Source organism: Hipposideros armiger, unplaced genomic scaffold (assembly GCF_001890085.2).
Source record: "Hipposideros armiger isolate ML-2016 unplaced genomic scaffold, ASM189008v1 scaffold_720, whole genome shotgun sequence".
Classification (NCBI taxonomy): domain Eukaryota; kingdom Metazoa; phylum Chordata; class Mammalia; order Chiroptera; family Hipposideridae; genus Hipposideros; species Hipposideros armiger.
Window position 1 is genome coordinate 33,577 of NW_017732070.1, and position 24,109 is coordinate 57,685.

The 24,109-nt window shown below is 40.9% G+C and overlaps 2 protein-coding genes across 10 annotated transcripts in view; both read right to left on the reverse strand.

Moving 5' to 3' along the window:
- The window catches only part of ENOSF1 (enolase superfamily member 1), a 26,450-nt gene extending 13,632 nt beyond the window's left edge, over positions 1-12,818 (reverse strand). For 2 of the 5 annotated variants that reach the window (XM_019627191.1, XM_019627190.1), the window contains exons 1-8: positions 12,670-12,817; positions 7,051-7,159; positions 5,271-5,386; positions 3,269-3,355; positions 2,905-2,931; positions 1,030-1,102; positions 879-917; positions 456-538 (exon numbers count right to left, since the gene is read on the reverse strand). In XM_019627191.1, the coding sequence (XP_019482736.1) occupies positions 456-538; positions 879-917; positions 1,030-1,102; positions 2,905-2,931; positions 3,269-3,355; positions 5,271-5,386; positions 7,051-7,159; positions 12,670-12,753 (618 nt within the window). In that variant the 5' untranslated portion in view covers positions 12,754-12,817. The other 3 variants (XM_019627195.1, XM_019627194.1, XM_019627193.1) reach the window with 3 other exon arrangements.
- Positions 12,819-16,479: 3,661 nt separating this feature from the next.
- Positions 16,480-24,109, reverse strand: part of YES1 (YES proto-oncogene 1, Src family tyrosine kinase) — an 83,986-nt gene continuing 76,356 nt past the window's right edge. For all 5 annotated transcript variants that reach the window (XM_019627200.1, XM_019627198.1, XM_019627199.1 and 2 more), the window contains exons 11-12: positions 20,197-20,328; positions 16,480-19,134 (exon numbers count right to left, since the gene is read on the reverse strand). In XM_019627200.1, coding sequence (XP_019482745.1) covers positions 18,926-19,134; positions 20,197-20,328 — 341 coding nt within the window. In that variant the 3' untranslated portion in view covers positions 16,480-18,925. The remainder of the gene's footprint in view (positions 19,135-20,196; positions 20,329-24,109) is intronic.

Genomic DNA, 24,109 nt, shown 5'->3' on the forward strand with positions numbered 1-24,109 from the left:
TCTTTCTCTCAGCTGTGGGTGAGTCCAGCATGATGGGAGAGCGTCATAAGTCAGTCATACTCTGATTACATACCATGTGTCAGCTACTGTACTGCGGGCATTACACAACTTCACCCATTTATCTGAATCCTCAAAACCACCCACAAAATAGAGATTATTTCCCCGTTTCACAGTGAGGAAATTGAGGCTCAGTATGGTGTCGTGTAACATTGTACAAGGTTATGCTGCTGCCTCTGCCTGCGAATTAAATCCTTCTAGAACCCAACATGGGGATCGCTGGTCCCAGGGTCCGGTGTCCACAATGTGAATGCCTTTACTTTTGCTTGAGTATAAGTACTTCCAGAATGAGGCCTTGGAGCCAGAATGACTTAGAAAGGCTAACAAGAAAATACTACATCTCTTCCAGAAAGCCAGGAGTATAAAATCTGTCTACCAAACCAGGTTCAAATGCCCACCTGCTTCAGGGTGTCATCTGAGTAGCCCAGCCAGGCGCATGACGTGGTGTAGGCAGGGTAGCCATGCGTCAGCATTTGCCCTTCTGTGGAAACACAACTCTTGTCAACACTTTGTGCTTTCTAGGGACCTTCAGAATTAGAATTGCCTGTAGCTAAGCTGCTGCCCCATGGAGAATCTCCTTCTGACCTGCCCTTCACATGTACCTAGCCCCTAGAATGGTGCAAATTCTGCGGATATCAAATGGGTGGTCAGGACACCCTCTAGGACTGGCCCACTAGCCAACGGCCTTCCTGCATAGTCACACCCAGGAGGCTTCTTTATCCAGAGTCAACTGGCTGTCTGGGAGGACAATGTGAACCCCCAACGGACAGGGACGCTCAAAAGTGAATGATGATACCAAAAATAGTTTCCTTACAACCCACCTCTCTCTTTTTTACCAACTTGACCTTTCTGCAGTATTTCTGGAAAAAATAAAAAGCAGCACTCTTTTAGACAACAAAGTACACCACCACATTGTTTACACATCAGCATGTACCAGAAAGCTTCCAGTTCCATCACTTGAATATGACTCACCATAGGCTTCCTCCTCAGTCAGGACATCAGTGATGTACCTGAAATCTATGCAGGATAACAGCATCCTGGGGTCCTGGCAGGGTGACAGGAGCGGGGAAAGGCCCAAATCAATTCACAAGCAGATCATGTTTTAAGAATCTGCTTACACTGATACATGGGGCTTATCCTTTCCGGGAAAGGACCTTTGGGATTTGTGTTACATTGTGTGATTCCATCATTCCTCGGTGTCGAGTCCTTCATCAGAGCAGCAAGGCGGCCTCCTGGTGAAGTCCTTAGGCCATCCCTCACGCTCCGACCCATCACTCATTTCCCATCTCTCCCTCCCTCGAAGCCTAAGCGCCTCATTCCGGGCTTCTGGAAAGAGGACCTGGTGTGAGGCAAGCACTCAGCACAAGTTAAATGGATAGATGAGCACCTGGTTTCACCCCATAGGTCACTGCTCCACACTTCAGGGCTAACCATGGAACTGAAGCAGCGTAGCAGGAGAGAAAAGAAGACTGGTCTCAGAACCCAGCCACTCAGGGTCAACCCTGCACCCACTGTTTATTAGCAGCATAAACTTGGGCAATTTCCTGTCCTGTAAATAGGGATAATTCACTTCACTGACAGGAACAGAGTGGATTAAACGTGAGAGTGCCCGGTGTGCCAGCTCCGGGGTCATCACAGACGCTGAGACCTCTCCCCACCCCAATCTAAGCGTCACTTGGGAAGCAACTGGCAGTTCCATTCCCACTTAGGTTTTACTGTGACCAAGGATACTCCACTATAGCTTTTAAAAGCTGTAAAAGCTCTTTCAATGCGGAGATTCTGCTTCTTTTAAGCGCACTGGCATTGAAAGAGGAAACAGGATCCAAAAGAATAAAAAGTCCACAGGTGGGATTTCAGGCACCTTCCTAGTGGCCCTCAGATCATCCAGGTTGGGGAACCACCTCTGCCCCCTTCTGAAAGACTAACCTGGAGCCTAAAGGTTGCTCAAAAGGTCCACGCCCTTCCCTTTCAGATGGCGACCCCATGTCACCTGCAACCATGTCAGACAGATGGTGTGATATCCACCTGTCTTCACTTTTCTCCAGAGAAGGGACAACGTCTGCTGGGCCAACAGTCTTCAAGGCCATGGTGTTATTTGCTTTTCCTTAACTGTGATGCCAAATAATAACAAGGGCCTTCATTTGTTGACCACCAGAATTTTAACAACCATTCAGGGCATCACCATGAGGCAGCTGACACTCAGGGAAGTTAAGTGACATGTCCACGGTTACCAGCCAGTAAGCGGTGAAGCCCAGATTCAAAGCCAGGTCTGCCTGGGTCTGAAGTTCACTGCCCTTAACTTGCCCAGAGTTTTTTCCTCCTCGGCTGCCAGGTGTTCATCCTGGCTGTAAACAGGTCAAGGAGAAAGGAGACTGTGAGGTGGCTATCATTAAACTTCTGTGTTTGGCTCCTTCCCTTCTGGAATCATACAGGCTGATGCAGCACGTGCTTTTGGAGTCAAAGTGACCATATAGTACCTTAATAATAGCATCTTGCTTTTCAGAGTTTTCTTTTCTCATTTGGTCTTTAATCCAATTCTGTGAGGTCCCCAGAGAAGTTATTATGATCACCCAATTTACATAGTTAGGAAGTGGGAGGCTCTAAAAATTTGTATTACGCGTGAAAGCTCCAGTGGGGGAGGCACGACAGCCCTGCCTGCGGGAGCACAGCTATCGTTACTTCAATTATCAGACAAGGCACATCACATTTTACTGGTGTTTTGCTTTATCATCACTACAGTGATCCACAGGCGGTCCTGAGGATATTTTACTGATCATCAAACAACAGGTAATTCATGAAATCTATTTCATTTACAGAAACAATTATAATGTTAAAGAATTTACTTACCATGTCAACAAGTAACTTCCACAGAGGCTTGAAGAAGAAAAAGAAAATATTTTTAAAAACATATGCGTAAAGTATGCAAGTAAATGCAAACACCCTCTCTCAAACACTGGCCCACCTGCCCACCAGTCTCTAACACTGCCTCCGAACGCTTCACCTTTATTGCCCATCCCCATTCTCAGCCCTTTCTAATCTACTACAATTTCCTAATTACTGCTAGTATCTCTAAGGGAGAAAAAAAATCAAATTGCCTGTGTTTCTTTTGGGGGGCCTGCTGTGTACTTGTCTTTCAGGCTGCTCACAGAGGAAGTGTTTATTCCTCTGCGTGTGTTGTGTTGTTCCACAGAAGTTCTCCTGAGTGCGTTACCTTTCCCTCCTGCTTGGCCCACAGGTCCCACACAGCATTGAGGATGGCCGCCGTGGCCAGATGCACAGCACCTTTCTCGGGACCAATCTGGTTAGGAAGCAGAACACACCACACTTCTTAGAAATGAAAAAGATAGTTAGATCTCCTAGCCAGGGTCACATTTCAAGAATTAAAAGGCAGCAATGAAAACCCACTTAAAGGCTAAGTTTTTTTATAATAGTTTCTAATCTACAGAAGAGTTGCATGAATAGTACAAAAAAAACTCCTGTATATATATACTTCCTTTCTATTTCTGTCTTTCTCTCCCTGTATATATTATATATATATTATATATGAAAGTAAATGTAACTTCCTGCAAACACCTGCCCACCCATCTTTAACACTGCCTCCTAACCCCTCACCTTTGCTGCCCCCTCATCTCAGCCTTTTCTAACCTATTCCTACAATTTCCTAACTACTACCAGTATCTCTAATGGAGAAAAAAATCAATATAAATAATGACTTATAAAAATAATATAAATAAAATTTATTTTACTGAACCATTTGAGAATAAGTTGCAGATGCCATGTCCCTTTAACCCTAAATACTTCAGTGTGTAGTTCCTAAAAGCAAGGACATTTCTCTTACATAATCATAGCACGAGGTTCAAATTCAGGCACTAGAACACAGATAGAATTCTATTAGCTAAAAGACAGTCTATAATCAAATTTCACCAACTGTCTCAATAACGTACTTTACTTTATTCACATATTGCATTTAGTTGTCATGTCTCTTTAGTCTCTTTTTATCTGGAAAAACTTTTCTTCTTTTCTGAAAAATGCTGTTGACATTTTTAAAGTGTACAGGCCAGGTGACCTGCACAGTGTCCCTCAATTTGGGTTGAGCTGCAGTTTCTTCATGATTAGATTCAGGTTATATACTTTTGGCACAAATTCTACATAAGTGATGTTATCAATTGTTTTTTTATTAAGGCTTTTAACTTTCAGCATTGGGTAAGTTAGTGTGCATGAGGCTGCTGCACTGTGAGGTTACCATTTCTTCTTCCTAAGTAAGGAGATTAATATTGCCCCCAAATTTTAGCATCCATTGATAATTCTTGCCTCACACAATTATTATTACGATGATTTCAACATGGTGATTGCCTAATGTTATCATTCCTTTTATATTAGTTTGTATTCTATTGTAATGACAATCTATCCCTTGTTTGTTTGTTCACCATCTGAATGGACTCATGAATGTTAATGTTATTCAATGAGTTATAAGCCATTACTACCATATTTATTATTTTGCTGCTTGAATTGTCCCAGATTTGGCCACTAGGAGCTTCTTCAAGAAGAAGCCTTTAAAAGCAAATTTAACTTGCTTTGCAGAAGTTAAAAATGAAATCTGAGGCGGTGTGAAAAGGGCATTCTCTTGTGCCTTTCTCTGAGCATGGACGGGAGACTGAGCAGACTTAGGAAAAGGCAGAGCTGGTGTCAGGGGGCAAGGGCAAGGTCCTGGTTACTGAACTGACCTTACTTGATAGAATCCTTTCTCTAGAACCTCATTTTTTTCATGCCTTGAGCTTAGGGTTCAAATAAGATCTATGCACATAAAAGGTGCTCTAGTCTCTAACTTCTAACTTCTTAATTTTGCTCTTCTCTTATGTTTCTGTCCTTAATCCAAAACTACTCACATTCTCTCTCCCCCAGAAATGTTGCCCATTCAGCACTTAATCATCTGGAAAGTGTAGACCACCATTTCCTCCCATTCAGGGATGAGGTACAGAAGGGCAGAGACAACTCCCAGAATTCAAATATGTCTGGATTCAAGTCTTACAGAAAGGAATCAATTACCTTAAAACATTGATTGTCTAAATGGTTTAAGTCTTAATTTATCTGAATAAAATGTTTTACCTCAAAATTGTAATCCTGTCTCTATTTTTACATTTGTCACAATTAAAGGACATCTTAGACCTTAGTAACATTATTTATAGAAGCATTTTACAAAATAGACCCCTTACCCATCTAAGCTGTCCGTCACTCGTGAGCTGCCTATAGAAGCCTCTGAAGTCGCCAACAATGTCCCTTAGGTCCCTGTTAAGCACATGGTGGGCCAGGGCATTCACAGCACAAACAACTGTTAAAAGAGGATTTAATTCTTGTGTATGTTTTGGTATGAAGTCTATACATTAAGATATGCAAGCACCACAAACAAACTAATGTTGGCATTTTACAAAAATAATTTTAAATACAAAAGGTATATGCTTTTTAAACTTGCCCCAGATATATCTTCTGTAGTTGTCATAGTAATAGCACACAAGTAGAACAGCTGTTAGTCCGTATACTGAGCTTAATTTCTGAGTTGAGCAAATACATTTTGATTGGTTGACATGTGAAAAGCAGACCACAGATATGCAAACTTAAATCATGTTCCCAAATTATTTTCTTGTTCATTGTAAAGTGTCCAGACAAATTCAAAACCAAACCTTGCTAGTTCATTGTGCCAAAAGAAGAAGACTAACTTACAGAATTAAAAAAGAGAATGGCTTTGCACTATTGTCAAGTATGGAAAATAACTTGAATTCACAACATAACACATGATTAAAGATGAAATGAAATGAATTTGCAATTAGCTTAATACATGTAAAATGTTCAGGTATACATGAAAACACTAGTCATAAACATTAAGTTGCTTACTATTGACTTATAATATACTACATTTTTCATAAGTAACTTGAAAGTTAAACTTAACTTGGGTCAGCATTACCAGTGATTATTTTTGGTGTTTTACTTAAAAAGGCTCTATTGTATTATTTCAGATGAAGAATAAGTAACAAATCAAATGGGAATTTCTATTCCTTCTATCCTTTACTCAGTCTCTAAAACACTTAGTCTATATATGTGTAAACAGCTGAAATAATCAAATCACCAACTTAGCCCCGAAGCAATTAATTTATTAGAAAAAATCTTGATAAACTCATTATTGCCACTGCTTTAATATTAAAATCCTTAGGTCACTTAACAGGATAGTTGTAGAGGTGCAGTTTTACTTTCAATCATATCCTAGGAAAAAGACCTTTGAATGTATTTGAAACATGCTCTTATAATATGCCTGGCCTCTGGGTGAAACAGCTCTCAGACAATTATGCACTTGCTCTCATTGGAGCATTTAGGGCTAAACCAACCATCCAGTGTTCTCTAGGGCTTTTGTTAATGGGCTACAGAATCATTCCAGTTCAGATAGTCATACCCTAGATTTGTGAGAAGACAGAATCCTCACTTTTTGATGGTCGGTGCTCTTAGATTAAAGCCATCTGAAGAGTAAGTCAGCGACTCAGAGAGAGGAGTATCGTTATCTGCATCAAACCTCCATCTCATTGATCACATGGTTGCTAGAAATCACTGACTGAAGCACCTCTGGTTTGTGTCACAAGGGCACATGAAGAGCAAGCAGTATACCGGAACTCGGTGTGAAGCATTTCAAACAATGAGTAGACTCACTGTGCATATCACAATAAGCCTTACTATGTGAGCGCACCATGGCCCTCAGTCTCACCTAGTTCAGGTCCTCAAAGCTCTGCAGAGAAATGGACTGAGATTAAAGGATTTTCCTGCAGTCTATCCATGACTGCAAGAGGAAAGGCTAAATTCTGTCACTTTTTAGTTTCTCCCAATGAAATATAAAAACCATGAAAGATTGTTTTTACTCACTTTGAGTAGTTAATACAGAGAAAAATAAGGTCAGAACTGGAACGTAAGTGAAATTTAAGCATTCTGGAACCTTGGGAATGTCCAACTCACCAACTTCAGTGCCTTTTCCCAGAGTGAAGGTAATTCCGTACCCCTGGAGTCCATCTTCTGCATCAGTCTCTAAGACAACATAGGCAGCCGAGTAGTCAGGGTCTGTGTGCTGCAGAGAGTTTCCCCCACCCAAACAACACACACATGAGAAATCCAAAACAATTCTGATGATGACATCACTAAGGATAGAAAATGCCACAGGAGATATGTAAGAGCACCAATCGGATGGCATCCTAGATGCAACCCAAAGAAAATGCAGGTACTCCAAATGGACAAAAGGGACATCCTCCCAAAGGATTCAAATTATTTTAACAAGTGTAATAATGTGTACATGTTTAATGCCAGTTTGCAATTATGTCTACTTTGATGTTCAGCTCAATTTTAAACCCAGTTTCGCCCACAGCTATCCCTGTCTTTGAACAGTTACATTCACAAGCAGTTTCAAATTGCACAAGCCAAGGTTTCAGGAAATTCTCACATAAAATTGGATTTATCTTCAGTGTAGCCTGTTAGAGCAGGGCTGAAAAGACAATGGAATAAATTCAGAGGAGATCACTGAGGGAAAATGAAAAATTAAAACTTCAAGACAAATTAAGCCAATATTTTTGGTGGGTTTTTTTTAAAGATTTTTATTGGGGGATGGGAACAGCGCTGGGGAATTGGGGGAAGGGGAACAGACAAGTTGCTGTTCTTTTGTTCTTCAGTCTAGTTGTGGAGGACGTTGCTTCACTGGCCCAAGTTGGCACTATCATTGCACTTTTCCCAGGTGAGGCAGATCAGTCGCCGGCTTCTGGACGGCCGCTCATGGTGGCTGCTGGACGCTCACACTGGCTGCTAGCTACACACGGTAGCCCATGGCAACCCACTGCAGCAGGGGCTGCAGCCTACAACGTCGCCGGCGACCCACGGCAGCCCAGCTCCAGGTTGAGCTGTTGTTCAGCATCTTAGCTGTAGAGGGCAGTGTCACTAGCCCTCATATGTGGGATCCGAACCGGGTCCCTCTGGCGTCCCAAGCCAGCTCTTAACCAACGCGCCACTCGGCCAGCCCTTTTTTTGTTATTTTTAAAAAACTTTCTACTATAAAACAGTATTGTAATAATAAGCATTTCCTGACTATTATGAAACTCAACATTACTTGTCGATAAGGGGGATGCAGAAGTAAAAAAGCACAAATCTATCTCTAGACATTTCTCATATAGTTGGGAGAAAAAGCCAACACACAAAAACAGGTGAGAACCACTAAGACAGTACAAAGTCATGTTCTGATGTGTGGTTGGTTAGAAGTGCCACAGAAGTTCAAGGAAGCAGAGCAAAGAAGTAGGGGACCAGGACATTGGGATGGGCAAGGAGGCAGATGAAGGCATGCAGGTAAGAGAGCGATACAAAACTTGGCGTTCTTGTGAGACAGAGAAGTAAAAGGCCCATGAGGGTACTGGTTTGCAAGTGAATGAACACAAGATTGGATGAGTGGTATGGGGGCAGATAGTGGGCACCCCAAAAAACCAGGCAGAAAATCTAAATGCATTAATGAGGAATATAGGGTGCAACTATTGAAGAATTTTGCATAGGGCTATGACAATTTATTACTATTTTTGTTATAATATTTATTGTTCTGAGCACACTATTCTAAGAGATTTACATGATTTAATTTAATCCTCACGACAATATTATAAAGTGCTATTATCCCTATCTTACGGATGAGGAAACTGAGTTCAAAGAGGCAGAATTTAAATCCCTGTGTTCAGGGAGGGGAGGAGGTGATGGACAGGAGGCCTGTGTCTGGTGAAGGCTCAGGGTCGGGCACTTGGAGTAAAGCGTTGCTGAGCACCAGCTGCACATCAGAGACTGCAGATTGATGAGGGGGCACAGACATGTCTGCCCTTGAGGAAGTTCCAGTTTAGAAGCCATGGTTACAGAAGCTCTAATACTATGAGGAGAACATGGTAACTCTCCGGGAGAGATGCAAATGACAAAAGCCAGACAGAGAGCACTATTAACTGAATGCACTCAAAGCTGGGGGAGATTTATGATGAAAGTAGAATCTGAGCTGGTCGGTTGAGGACGGGGAGCTCTGCAGCAGTGTGGAGGGGGCATGGAGGATCTGGAAGGAAAGAATATCTCAGGTCAGCTGGAGGCAGTGAAGGGATAGAAAAAGGAAAGAAAGGAATATATTTAAGGGTTAGTGGCCATCCTGGTTTGGCCTAACCATTGGGTTTCTGAGGGGGAAGTTGGGATATAAGACTCAGAGGGAGAGTCCAGGAATTAAAGACCCATGGACATTTCTGGGCTTTGTGGAGAAGCAATGGAAAAAGGAAAGCTTTCACTGAAGCTTTCTGTGAGCGTCAAAAGAAGAGATGAGCCTAGAGCAGCGGTTCTCAAGCTTCCTAATGCTGTGACCCCTTAATACAGTTCCTCATGTTGTGGTGACCCCCAACTATAAAATTATTTTCGTTGCTACTCTATAACTGTAATTTTGCTACTGTTATGAATCGTAATGTAAATACCTTTTTGTTTTCCGATGGTCTTAGGCGACCCCTGTGAAAGGGTCGTTTGACCCCCAAAGGGGTCGCATCCCACAGGTTGAGAACCACTGGCCTAGAGTGAATTGAAGCTTTTGAGTCCTTGTGACTGACTGGCAGAATGATCCCAGAAGAATCAGGATGGAGAGTGGGGCAGAGAATAGAAGACGATGAGTTCAGATTTTGATAGGTAGTGTTTAGTGTGAAGGTGAAAAATCCAATGGGAAGTGCCCAAATGGCAGCTGGACTTGAGGTGAGAGGGAAGATCCAGAAATGGGATCTGGGCATCTCTGGCATAAGTGACACTGAAACCATGAACATGGAGGAGGTCTTAATGGGAAAGGCTTGAGGCTTGAGCCTTGGGGAGGCAGAAGAGAGTCAGTAGAAGAAGAAAGCGCAGCCAGAAAGGCAGGTGGCCAGTGGGCAGAGAGATGGCAGAAAGAGGGGCAGCAGAGAGTGTGAATGAAGGACACAGGAAGCAGAAATAACAAGGGGATTCCAAGAGAAGGAAGGAGACAGAAGGCAACTTCAGATTAAGGAGGAAGTAGATGTACAGGACAGAGGCAAGAGGCAGACCAAACCAGTAGTTTAGTGTTTGGAGGGGAAGGGGGAGAGACAAAAGGGAGTAGAGAGGTGTTAGGGTCAAGTAAAGTCGGAAGCCCCTTCCAAATAGGATGGAGAAGGAACCATCGGAAAAGGAAAGACTGAAGATGAAAATGCTAGAGATGGAGGGGATAAGAATGGGAGCCGGAAGGTCAAGAAGGGTAGAAATGGGGACACAGGAGAATACATTAGTTTGGGAGAAGGACACAACTTACAGAATAAAAGAGGAGAGGGTTGGTTTGGAGACTGATGTGTGAGATGGGGCCAAGGGTACATTTGTCTTCAGTCTTCTTGGGGATGCAGTAGGCAACGTCTTCTAACTGCTGGAGGTGCAGGACTGGGGGCAGGAGGAGGGAGATGGTTTGGAACAGCTGCTGCTCAGCAGACAATGGGGAAAGGAGAGGATAAGAAATCATAACTGGAACCCTTTGCTTGAATAGATTTGGGGGACAGTTTCAGGGCTCCTTCATGAAAACATCCTACTTGTGATCAGGAAGGCCCACTCTGCTACTAAGTGCTGAATGTAGCTGAACATGCCATAAGGGCTTGGGAAGCAACACGAGAGTTATGGCTGGGCCAATCAAGAACTGCAGAGTAGCATGTTCTATGATGAACGCACTTGAGAATCAGCACACAACACACATCATACCTCTGGGAAATAAACACTTAAGTATTTATGAGCTTGCAATGCAGGTGTCAGAGGTCATAAACCACTCAGGCCCAGACACAAATTCCATTCCTTATTCTGCAGCAAACCAGGCTACTTCAACACTTCACAAATTCAAAATGGAGGAAAGTCTAGGTCAGAGCCTCTCTGCTTCAGTTTCCTCATAAATAGTAATTATAGCCAACACTTGTTGATGGCCTTCTCTGTGTCAAGCTCTTCACAGGCATCTCATTAACATGTATAAAGTGGATAGCATTATACCCATTTTACAGATGAGAAAACCTAGGCTTGGAGAGATTGAGTGGTTTCTCCACAGCTGTGGCATTTCAGAGGGGCAAAGGCCCCTCTGAATTTATATATTTACTATATAAATCAGGTGCTTGGATTTTACAAGCTAGTAAGATTTTAAACATTTATTTGGAAATCCACAAAGGATTGCCAGCTGGGTGTTTTTTAAGTCATTTGCCATAATATTATATAAGAAAAAACACATAAGAATTTTAAAAAGCAGGAAGAACTAATCTCAGAACAAAGAACATTATTTTAAATGTAATAACTTTGTTTAGTTAGCACTTTTTAACAAGAAGCCTATTTTACATTTTATTTTAATTTTTTTTAGCTGAGCCATCCTGCCACCTGTTGGCAGCTCAGCGACAGGCAGCTCAGCTCGGCCGGGAATCGAACCGCTGTTGCTCAGAGCTCCCACTCTTGAGCAAGCTCTTAACCAACTGAGCCACTTGGCCGGCCCCCAACAAGAGGCCTATTTTTATAAAATATTTCAGGTACACAAAGATCATAGGTAAGGTAATGAACATCAGTGTGCCCTCTACCCACTTAAGAAGCACATCACAGTGTGAATTAGAGTCCTTGGGGACCCATTCTCCTCCCTCCACACAGGTGACAGGTCACCATTATTCTAACATGGATGTTTCTCACTTCCGAGCACGTGTTCACACATTCATGGCATACCATGTAATTTTGTTTTTCTAGTGTGGCCATCTTGTGGGTGTCCCGAGCAGGGCAGTGAGGATCCAGTGGGTTACAGGTCTCAAGGAGACCCTGCACAGAACTCATGTATTTGGGAACCATTGCAACTAGATGGCGGTGGTAACAGGGTGTTCCTCTAACATTCTCTGTAAGCAAAACACCTTTCAGTATTTCGGTAGGAATCAAAGTCTGTGCCTTTACTGCATCTTCAAAGACTGATACTTGCATAACTCTTCACAGTGACAAGTCTTTTCTAACTATATACATTTTCAGGTAATTTCATGAAAGCCTCCTCTTGCGTGATCCAGAGTTACAATACTACGGGCTTGTTTGTCTGGTTTCCCAGCCAGATTGACTCTTTCGTTTCACAGATGGGGCCAAGAGGTCCGGATAGGTTAGGTAGGGTCTTCTCTAGGACACACAGCAAGTTGTGGCATAGGCAGGATCACCTCCCAAAACGCAACCCAGGCCGGGCTTCCGGGTCTCCATCACCCAGAACTCCATCAACTTCTCTATACTGTAAGCCAGTGTTGTGTCCTAGGGCTTAGTTGGTGGGGTCCCAACAAAACCATTTTGCTGTTGTTACATATTATGTATTCTACAATTTCCAGCAAAGTGCTGATCATAAATGTAAAAAACAGGAAATATTAAACTCCAGAAAAAAAAAACACCAAAAACCCAGAAGGGTGGAATGTTTCTGGATATTTTTAGTCCCCTTCTCAGCCTCCTCCTCTACACAACTCTTACAACGTTTGGAAGCACCCCGGGACTTGCCAGGCTCCTCACGGCTAAGCGGGCCTTGGCACCGGCAAGGCGGGAGGGCACCCGAAGGTCAGAGCTTACCATGGCGTCTGAGCCGTGGCTCCCCAGCGACGTGGGGAAGCGCACGTCGCGGACCGAGAGCCGGGAGATCCTGCCACACACCATATCGCCGAGCACCCTGGAGCCGCGCTAGCTGCCAACTCCTGTTTGGACCCCGCGTTCCAGGCAGAAGACCAGAAGGGGCCGAGCCCGGCACAGCGGGCTCTGATTGGCCGCGCGCTTCGGGGGCGTGGCCGCGCACGTGAATTTGGCAGGACCCGAGCTGCAGGCCCGCCCAGCTCCGGGCTCCGGAAGCCACCCGCACTGCCGCCGCGTTTCCGCCGGGCTCTGGCCGGCGTTTACCCGCGCGAATCGCCCCCCGGGGCGAGGAGGCGGGCCCCCGCTGGAACCTACTCCGCCCGGGACTGGAAACTCACCAAGTGACCTTACCCGGAGCGGCGCCCAGGAAGGAGAAGCCAGATCTGACCAGAGTGCGATCTTCTAGATTCTAGAAGATCTAGAAGCCGATTCCGGCCACAGGCTCTGCTGCTGAGTCCGCTGGCCGAGGCCGGCGCAGCCACGAGAGCTGTGGGATAGAAAATCCTAGGTGTCTTAAGCCTCGGTTTGCCACCTGATAAATTAAGAGGCAAGTCACCACTTAATACACCCCTGCTAATGCAAAGTGCTTTAAATACATTACCTCTTATTTGACCAACCCTGAAAGGTAGGTAGATCATTTTTCATTTTATTGGTGAAAAAAATGGGTATTCAGAGATCAAGTGACTTAAATGACTTGCCCGAGGCCACACAGCTAAGTGGCAAAGTGTCTTCCTGTAAACCCTGGGCTCTGTCCTCTGGATTGCAAGTACTTATTTTTGGATCCCTCTGAGAACATGATGAAAGTTATGGACACTCTCCCCAAGTTTTACACACGCGTTTTTTTTTTTTTAATATTTTAGAGGGTTCACTGATCCTTTGCCTTGCAGTACAGCACACCACCTTTCAGTTCCTACCTCTGGGAAATGCTTTGAAAATTAAATGTTTGGGAAGCAATGCTATAGATATTATCCTATTAATGTGTTCCTGTGGGTATGGCAGGGATATTTCCAGGGACACCCAAGTCTCCTCTGCTGCTCCAGGATGCATATAACCCTGTTGAATGAGTTCTTTTGGGTTAAGGCTGACATGGTCAACTCAAATGCCTGCAGAGGCTAGGCAGACACCAGGAAGCAAGGGACTGAGGCAGCTGTGACTGTGACTAAGCGCCTTTGCTCTTTGAAAGGGGTAGCCAGTTACCTACATGATTGTGGTCCTGTGGAAATTAGAGCCCTGGGCTGCTGCATCTTCTCATTTTCCAAGAGAAGTCTGAAATTCAAATGTTCATTTTTACTTTACTTCCCTAAATGCCATTGAAACAAGGCTGTATAAAGCAGATTTGAAGGAAGGTTTGTGTTGTGGTCACAGGGGAGCTGAGCAAGCATTTTACAATTGAGTATTAGATGTTTCTTCAAGATCTGTGGGCCATTGTTTCTTGCTACTATGGTTTTCACGCATTGTCTAACTTAGCTTCCATTGTTTTACTAATTTTCTGAAGACTTTTTCTTCCATTTTCTTTTTCTTTGCTCAACACTCCCACCCCCTCCTCATTCCTATTCATTTTATTCATGAATTGAATGATGCATTCAATTTTTGAATTGGGGTGTTACAACTAATTGTTTAATGGAGTTTTACCACATATGGTTTACCAATTTCTGAAAAATAGAAATTTAATTGAAAAACTCTTAAATTAAGATTTCAGTTTTGAAATTGGGAGTATCAAATATTCTTAAAATTTGCTCTTCTCTCCAGTTAATAAAGGTCTGAAGGTAATTTTACACTTAATACAATATTGTATGTTGCTCTTATACTTACATTTTTAGTGTTTTGTATAAACTGTCACTTTGATGTAAATTTCCTATTTTATACTGATACAGCTATTGATAGTATGACAAATATCAGTAAGGATTCCAGCTAGAAACAGATGGCACACTCAAATTAAGATAAATCAAGGATACTTAAAAAGGGACCAGCAGGAAAGGGGAACCACAAGAATTAATGCAGTAAAACCAGTTAGGAGAAGCACCCCTAAGGCAGAAGAGATAAGGGATGGGAGCTGTTATCAGTTCCCAAAGAGGCCATATTGAAAGGAATCTGATTGAAGGGCATAGCCAGCCCAGCCTCACAGGGAGGGAATCCGGGGGATGGATATCTTGATCTTTTTTTTCAGGTTTTCTCTGATCTTCTGTTAAGAGTTCCTCATTGGCTTAACCCAACAGGAATCCAGAGAGTGAGTGAACTCAGACAAGTGCAGGTCAGCCTTCCAGCAGTGTGGATGTGGAGCGGAAAATGGATGATTCCTGGCACCTGCTGCTTATTTTAATCATTAGTATTCCTTTCTGTATTAACAGTTTGAATGTTAATTAGTGAGGACTCTAGTTGTTGGTGACAGAAACTCAACCTGATGTAATTTAAACAAAAAAGAAACTGGAGAAGAGTAGGGGAAGTGATGATTTCAAGGAAATAAATGCTATTGGAGTTCACACTCTCTTCCTCATCTCTGCATGTTGGTTTCTTTTGTAACGACATGGGGGACCTGGTCTCCAGCAGCTGGGATGGCACCTTTAGAGCATTATCTTCAGATGAGAGATGAAATTCATCTTTCAACTGTATAGACAAAAGTCTTGGAGGACATTACTAAGAGATGTAAATGAAGATTTGCATAAATGGGGTGGGAAGACATTTGAAAGATGTTCTTATCAAATTAATTTATAAGCATAATGTAATCCTAACCAAAATCTCACTTGAATGTTTTGGGAATATGAAAAATAAAGTCTAAACTTCATTAAAAAATTTGCGGGAATAACAAGATTAAATAAATATATATATATATATATATATATATATATATATATATATCAAAGGTAACTTCTTAATTATTAAAATGCATTATCAAGTGATTAGTAATTAAGTGTTATGTTGATGGAAGAATGAACAAAACAGATGTGTGTAGATATGTGCATAAATAAAGTTAAGAGTCCAAACCTGTGGGTAGGAATGAATTAACCAATAAATGGTGCTGGGAAAATTAACTATATGGGAACAAAAATCAGACTTAAGCCACATTTTACACCCAAAAAACTTCCAAATGAATTAAAATGTAAAAAAAGAAAAGTATAAAATATAACAGATGAGATGAATATTTAACCTTGGGATGCAAAGGACTTTTTCAGCATTAATAAGAAGATTTGACAATATACAAATGTACGAACTTAAGTGTCAAAAAAATTACATGCAAAATTAAGAGGCAACTAGCAAACTAGGAAAATACTGAGAACTATAACTATACTGTATAAAAATATTTAATAAATGTTTACTAATTTATGGTTTTTGATTAAATGTTACTCTGAAATCAGGGAAAAACAAAGCTAATAATTTTAGATAATATAGTAAAAGGTAATATTAATACCTTATTGAAAATAACAAATGCTTTTGACTGGCCATTCATACTTTAGTATAACTTTATTTTCATTACACTTATAGAAGTTAAAACACACACAGAAATAAGGCTCATGTATTTTTCATTTTTAGAAAATTAAATCCCTCATGATCAAAAGTTATTCTATTTTTATATCCTTCAACGCAGATTCTCTATAAATAGCTTAACTCAAATCACTTAGGTTTCTCTGTACAATACATTAACTGTAGTTGCTAGTATAATGAAAAAACAACAAAAAACAAACTTGTAAAAATAATGTCACTCACCTGACAAGGAAAGCTGACCACATAGAATGAGTTCAATGTTTTGGACTTGAGCAGAATTAAATCAATTCTTTATTAAGAGTTATAACTGAACACTTTTTTCCCCCAATATAAGAACAAATTCAGAATATACTTTGCTTTAAATACCAATTTAAAAAAATGGATGAGAAAGTATGAATGGTGGCTAAAAAGATAAATGGGTATATTCAATGAGAATTTTTATTTCAATTATCCACAAAACAATATTATAATACTTTATAAAAATATTAAGTTTTAGGCTACCATTACTTATTTAAAAAGTGTTTGTGCTAGAAGGTCATTTTTGCCAACTTTTTTTTTTTTGGTAAGGGTTAAGGTCCACATTAAGATATTGAAGACTGTTGGAAAAAAATCTTCAAATGTACAAAGTTGTTTGTTTTGCTTGGCAATTTAAAAATAATCATTTAAACTGGATACATATTGAGTTAGTGTTACTCCCTTACTATACAACTGATATTATAAGGAACAGCTCCATTCAATTAAAACCTAATGAATACCATCAACTTTTCCTGACTTATTTTTCTGAACAGAATTAGTACATAAACATAATTTTGTTATCCTTTTTTCAACGCGAGAAAAATTATATCATAGTTCACATAGTTCACATGAAGCCCTTTAAAAATCTGATTTCACAGGTTGCAGACGTTAAGGGTAAATGATGATGGCAGTCTTCGTAGGAAGATCCTCTTGGAAGAGGGATTCAATACTAAACAGGTTACGTAAACATTAAGAAACCACCAAAATTTTTAGTACCAAAACTGTTGCCAACTTACATGAAGTTTATCTGTAACATTTCAAAATGGTTTGAGTTTCAACAAAGATACTATGGCACAGAATTTTAAACTTAATGATTAAATCAGGTAAGTGATGGTAGGTAAAAATTATATTCCTAAAATATGGGGACTTGATGTATTGCTTTATTTAAAGTGTGACTTTAAAAGAGTATTTTAAAACATAAATACCAGACTTTTATTTTGTCTGATTCAGTTCCTTTGCCAGATCCTTAAGCCAGTAATGCTGCTAATAAAATTCATATTTTGGAATGTCTTTCTGAGTTAGTCACAGAAATCAGTCTTATTTTGTATGTTTCACTCTGCACTTTAAATAGGCAAAAACTGTCCCCTCTTTTCACCAGTGTTATCATTCTGAATAAGTTTTATTCTCTATATTAACTAAATTCTAAGAGGGAAAAATTTTGTCACCATTAAGTATAAAGTAAATGTAGATTTGAAAACTGGGTTTTTAAAAATGTTTTGCATAAAAGCTGTCTCACTGGAATTAGTGGAAAGTCTTAACTTCATTATTCTGAGGCTATAACATTCATTTAGTGTTTATTGTCTTATAGTCATACCGTATAACTTAAAATTTCACAAAATAGGTTAAGTGAGGAACTCTGACTGCCAGCAAAGCCATTTTGTCACTCCATAACACCAACATGAAACAACATTCCATCCCTCTATCTGTAAAACTTTCACATTTTCTTTTCTCATATTTCTTTTAAATACATTTTTCTCTCAGTGTATCTGCAATAAGAGCAAAGTGCATTCAAGTCCCTGATCTCGTGATATTTTTACATTTGTGGCAACCATTACCATAAGTACATATTTAGCAATATCTCACAACACCAGTCTGTTTTTTAAAAAAGGACTACTTAAATGCTGGGACTTTTCTCCCTCGGATTGGATAGTATAAATTCAGTTATATATTGCCTTTAAAATCAATGCAACCTTATAAAAGATTAAATTAATTTCTAGTTACCTTCATTATTTGAAACTGAGCTATTCAGAAATGATTAAAGTGAAAAATTTCTTCTATTTCCTATTCCATGAGTTTGAGTGTTAACATAGTGCATTATAATTTCAAATCCCACTGTTATTGTTTAAAGTTTTAGATGTTGTTTATATTCCTTTCTGCTGCTAAAACCTTGCTGATTTCCATGCAAGGGAGGCATATTTCAGGACTGCATATTAACTGTTCAACTTATAAAAAATCTTTGAGAATATGAATGCAAGAAAATCTTAGAAATGGAATGGAATTGTTTGGTCCCATGAAGTTCCTTGATTTTAGATTTTATTATGGTATTGTTTTGATCTCCCAAGTTTTTCTACAATGATAAATAATTTTGTTAACAATTCTGAGTCTGGGGAATTAAAAAAAGGAAGTGATTTATAAACAGTAGCCTTGTTGTTTTTCATTGTCATGCTATCAAATTGTCATCAATATCTTAGCTATACTTTTCTTTGGACCCTGAAATAAGTTGGAAAATTCATCATCGGTACTTTACAGTTTAACACTTGGGGAAAAAATAGTGGTTTTGTGCAACCATATCTGGAATTCCAGTTTACCATTAAAAACATGCAGAGTGAAGATTTTCTTCTTTTGATTCCTGTACGTAAGTGAGGAAGTCGACGTAAGTTTTTACATTTTGGCAGGTTTGTGCATATAAAATAGACTACTTGGATTATAAATTTTCTCCTGGCTGGTACTGTGGCTCTGTAGCAGTGAAGTAGTCTTCCAAGAAGGACTGAATATATTCAAATGTTGGTCTTTCATCAGGGTCCTTCTTCCAGCAAAGATTCATTAATTCATGTAGGGACTCTGGACAGCCCTGAGGGCAAGGCATCCTATATCCTCGTTCCACCTGTTCCAGTACTTCACGGTTTACCATACCTAGCACACAAGATTCAAACATGAAACAACAATGATGCCAAACACCACTAGCATACAATGAACTTATTGTGGTAATAACTTCACAATATATATGTAAATCAAACCATCATGCTATACACCTTAAACTTATACAGTGATGTATGTCAATCATTTCTCAATAAAACTAGAAAAAAAGAACAGAACAAATCCCCTAGCCATGAACTGATTCAAAGTACGGTAAGTTTACTTAGTGAAAGGTTAATTTAACAAAGAAATAAATTTTCAATGTCAAAGTATATCAAGAAGAGCTTAGAAAATGCTAGCCTGTTTCAACATGTCTAATTTTTTTCGTTCCACCCCTACCCTTGCTTTGAACACTAATGTCTTCAAAAGCCAATTCCATTTGATTAGTGAAAATTTAGGGTGCTACTACTTTGAGGTACTGGTACTTTCTGATATTAACAGTTATTAATGACCAAACTTAGGCTAATGAGGAACAATGGCAAGATAGTGTTTTCTAAAAGAACTTTCAAACAATTCAGAAGAAAGAGTTCTTCTAGTCCTGGTTTTGCCAGATATACCTACTATGTAACTTTATATCAAATCACTTGACTTATCTAATATCACCTGTTTGCTTTTCTTCAAGTTATTATACAGTTCCTTTCTGGTGTTCCTTTGTAAACCCCTACGCCCACCTGCAGCTCACGCTGTGTTATCACAGGGTGGGTAGCACACACCCTCAATTACTTATAAGAGGCGTTGGGGGGGGGGGATGACCCAGGTTATTTAAGAATGTTTATTATCTCAGAGAATAGTAGAAATAAATGGCCCTTTTGGAAAATGCTTTAAGGGAAAAAGCTGAGATGAATGTGGGGCACAATTCATGTGCTTGCCCTAACTCAAGGATTTTGACTCATAGGTTGCTGTCCATCCATTGCCAAAATAAAGAGAGAAAGGAAGGGCAGAAAAGAGAAAGAGAAATAAGAAATAAAGGCCTTTCTCCCCACTTACATTTCTGTTCCTAATAAACTCCAGTTAAAGTCACTGATGGGATAATCAAGAGCTAATGAAATGCAAGCTTACCTGGATATGGCACTCTGCCCTTGGTTACCAGCTCTGTCAGTAGAATTCCAAATGACCATACATCAGACTTTATTGTAAATCGACCATACAGTGCAGCCTCAGGAGCTGTCCATTTGATTGGAAATTTTGCACCTAAAACAGTATTGACAATCTTGCTTAAATTGTTTTTAAAAATATATTTTTGTAAATATGGCATAAGGAGGGCTAATTTTTTATCAGTATCCTTACTGTATGTATCATCAGTGTTAAATTCTTCAAAAGTACGGAATACTTTTGAAAAGATATGTGGAAAAATATTTTAATATTTAAAATTTGTATTAAATCACATTTCTTTCTGATAAGATGTTCAAGGACATAAAGTATTATTGGTGAGCACAGAAAACCATTCAAGAAAACAGAGATAGAAACTCTAATAACAAGCAACCAAAAACATGGATTACAGAACCTTTAGCTTTTTTTTTTTTAAGATTTTTATTGGGGAATTGGGGGGATGGGAACAGTGCTGGGGAATTGGGAGGATGGGAACAGCGCTAGGGAATTGGGGGAAGGGGAACAGACAAGTTGCTGTCGTTTTTTTGTTCTTCAGTCTAGTTGTGGAGGACGTTGCTTCACTGGCNTACAACTAGACTGAAGAACAAAAATGACAGCAACTTGTCATTTCCCCCAATTCCCCAGCGCTGTTCCCATCCCCCAATTCCCCAATAAAAATCTAAAAAAAAATGCTCAATGATCTCAGAGAGAACTTCAACAGAGAGGTGAAAAGAGCTAGTCAGGAATAAAGGATACAATAACAGAAATGAAGAATATATTACAGGGAATCAACAGTGGATTAGATGAAGAGGATCCAACCAGCGACGCAGAAGATAAGGTAGCAGAAAACACCCAACCAGAACAGCAAAAAGAAAAAAACGAATCCAAAAAATTGAGGTGAGCTTAAGAGGCCTCCAGGACAATATCAAGTGTACCAACATTTGCATCATAGGAGTACCAGAAGGAGAAGAGAGAGAGCAAGAAATTGAAAACCTATATGAAGGAATAATGACGGAAAACTTCCCTAACCTGGTGAAGGAAATCGACATACAAGCCCAGGAAGTGCAGAGAGTTCCAAACAAGCTGAACCCAAAGAGGTCCACACCAAGATACATCACAGTTAAAATGCCAAAGGTTAAAGACAAAGAGAGAATCTTAAAAGCAACAAAAGAAAAGCAGCTGGTTACCTACAAGGGAGCTCCCATAAGACTGGCAGCTGATTTCTTAACAGAAACTTTGCAGGCCTTAGGGATTGGCACAAAATATTCAAAGTGATGAAAAGCAACGACATACAACCAAGATATCTCTATCCAGCAAAACTATAATTTAGAATCGAAGGACAGATAAAGCACTTCCCAGACAAGAAAAAGCTGAAGGAGTTCATCACCACCAATTCAGTATTACAAGGAATCTTAGAGGGACTTCTTTAAGATGGGAGGGGAGTTAAGGATGGGTGAAATACAAATTGGTTGTTATACAGTAGTCATGGGGATGTAGGGTATAGCATAAAAAATATATCAATAATATTGTAATAGCTAGGTATGGTGCCAGATGGGTACTAAATCTATCAGGGTGATACATGGGAATGGGTTTGGGGGCAGGGTGAAAAAGGTGAAGGCATTAAGAGATACAAATTGGTAGTTTAAATCAAGTATGGTAAATATAATCAACAATGTTGTAAAGATCATGTAGGGTGCCAGATGGGCACTGGACTTATCAGGGGAATCACATCATAGACGGTGTAGATGACTGATCAATGTGCTATACACCTGAAGCTGAAGTAGAATAATATTGAACGTCAACTATAACTAAATATATAGGTATACCAATATCGTGATTTTAAACTTCTTTGTTGTCCCTTTTCTTCCTTCTCTTTCTAGTTCATCCAATGCACTGTGAAATGGAATATTTGGAAGTGGTTTGCTGTAGAGATTCCTTCCCAAAATTGTCACGTGCTTTGGGGCTTTAGTTATGTTTTGGCTGTCAGTTGTTAACCTTTCAGTTTTTCTGTTGGTTTCCTACAGTTAATGTGTAGCTTGTAGTTGGCCCTGTCACCACTAGATGGAACTGAATCATTGGCTAAGATGGACTACTGGAGAGGAATGACATAATTAGTCATAGTTAACTATGGATGAGTGACTTGTTAAGAGTAAAAAAATGTAGACTCTACAACCAAGATGACGCAGTAGGTAAACGCTGTGTTTACCGTCTCTTGCAGCCACATCAAAATTACAAATAATCTACAAAACAACCGTTTTAAGAATTGCCAAAAATCAAGCTGAACTGAAGCCTTTCAACTAAGGACGCGCAGAAAAAGCCACCTCCATACTGGTAGGAAGGTCAGAGATGTGGAACAGGCTGGTCCCATACCCAAGTGTGACCATTAAAGATTGGGAGGGCTATTACGGCTGTGGGGGTCCCTTCCCCATCCCTTAGAGGAGCGAGATTCTAGTCTCACCTCAGCCCAGGTTCCAATACCGGGGAAAGAAGTCCCCATAATTTTTGGTTGTGAAAACCAGCAGAGATTGTGACTGAGGCTGAGGGCAGCTGCACTCCCAGGTGCTGCTCTTAAAGGAACTGCACACAGACGTACCCACCAATAAAATAACTCACTTTGAGCTCCAGCACTGGGGCAGCAGCTGGAGAAGTGGCAGGGACATATGGTGGGGAACTGAGTTGTCTGACTTGGAATGGGGGTTGGAGAGCTGGTCATTGTTTCTGTGTTGAGCCCTCCCCGTTCCCAGCACGTGAACACAGGGGGCGGCCATTGCTGAATCTCCCCTGTTTGTTCGCCACGCCCTGGCAGTTTGAGACCTGGCCTCGCCCAACTGTTGGGCACACCCAGGCTGCTTCCAGTGGCTTTTACGTGCAGACCACCAGCCTTAGCTCAAGTTGCAGACTTTCCTAGGGTCTCTCAAAGGTTTGCAGAACCCAGACAAGTAGCATCTGGCTGGAGCATGTCCTATACCTCTTGCTGAGCAGCCCTAAGCCAGCACTAATGGCAGCTGGCCTTGGTTCACGGCTTGGCCTCTCAAGGAACTTCCAAGCACAGTACAGGCGACAGCCATCTACGGATTTCTTTCTGGCTCCCGTTAGGTGGCTCTGGGTTGGGCACGGGTGTGGCTGAAGTACACCTACAGCAGATCCTCTCCAAAGTGGTCCTGGGGATGGCACCCCCCCCAGTGGCCAGCTTCAAATGAGCTGGAGCATCACCCAGCCACCTCCAAGTACGACACACCAGGGGACAGATTGGGCAGACACCAGAGTCCTGCTGAGGCAGATCCTGCTCTGGAGGGGCAGCTCCTGCACAACAGCTCCTCCACTGTAGTCAAGGCCAGTCCTCACAACCAGTGAGCTCAAGGGTTAGTTCCTCCCATTGATGTGCAATTATCAAGCAAGGCTCAACTACTAGAGGAGGGCACACACAACCCACACCAGGGACACACCTGCAGCGCGTGGCTCAGGTGACCCGGAAGACTGCACCACTGAACCCCACAGCACACCTACTACATAAGGCCNCATGGAGTAGAGAGCGGGAACGGATTCAATGGAATTGTAATAGATAAGCATGATATCGGGGGTGGGAGGGCAATAGATGGGGGGAGGGGGGTTGTTACTTTGTGAGGGTGAAAAGGGTAACTATTGCATTGTTCTGTACACCTGAAACTATAATAAAAAAAATAAATTTTTAAAAAAAAAGCACTGTGCTGAAGGCAAAGTTTCTCAACCTGGCACTGCTGGAATTTTAGGAAAGATTATTCTTTGTTTGGTGGGGGGGCTAGTTTCTACATTGTAGGATGATCAGCAGTATATTTGGCCACTACCCACCAGACACAAGAGGCAGCCTCCCAGTTGTAACCACCAAAAAGTCTCAAGACACTGA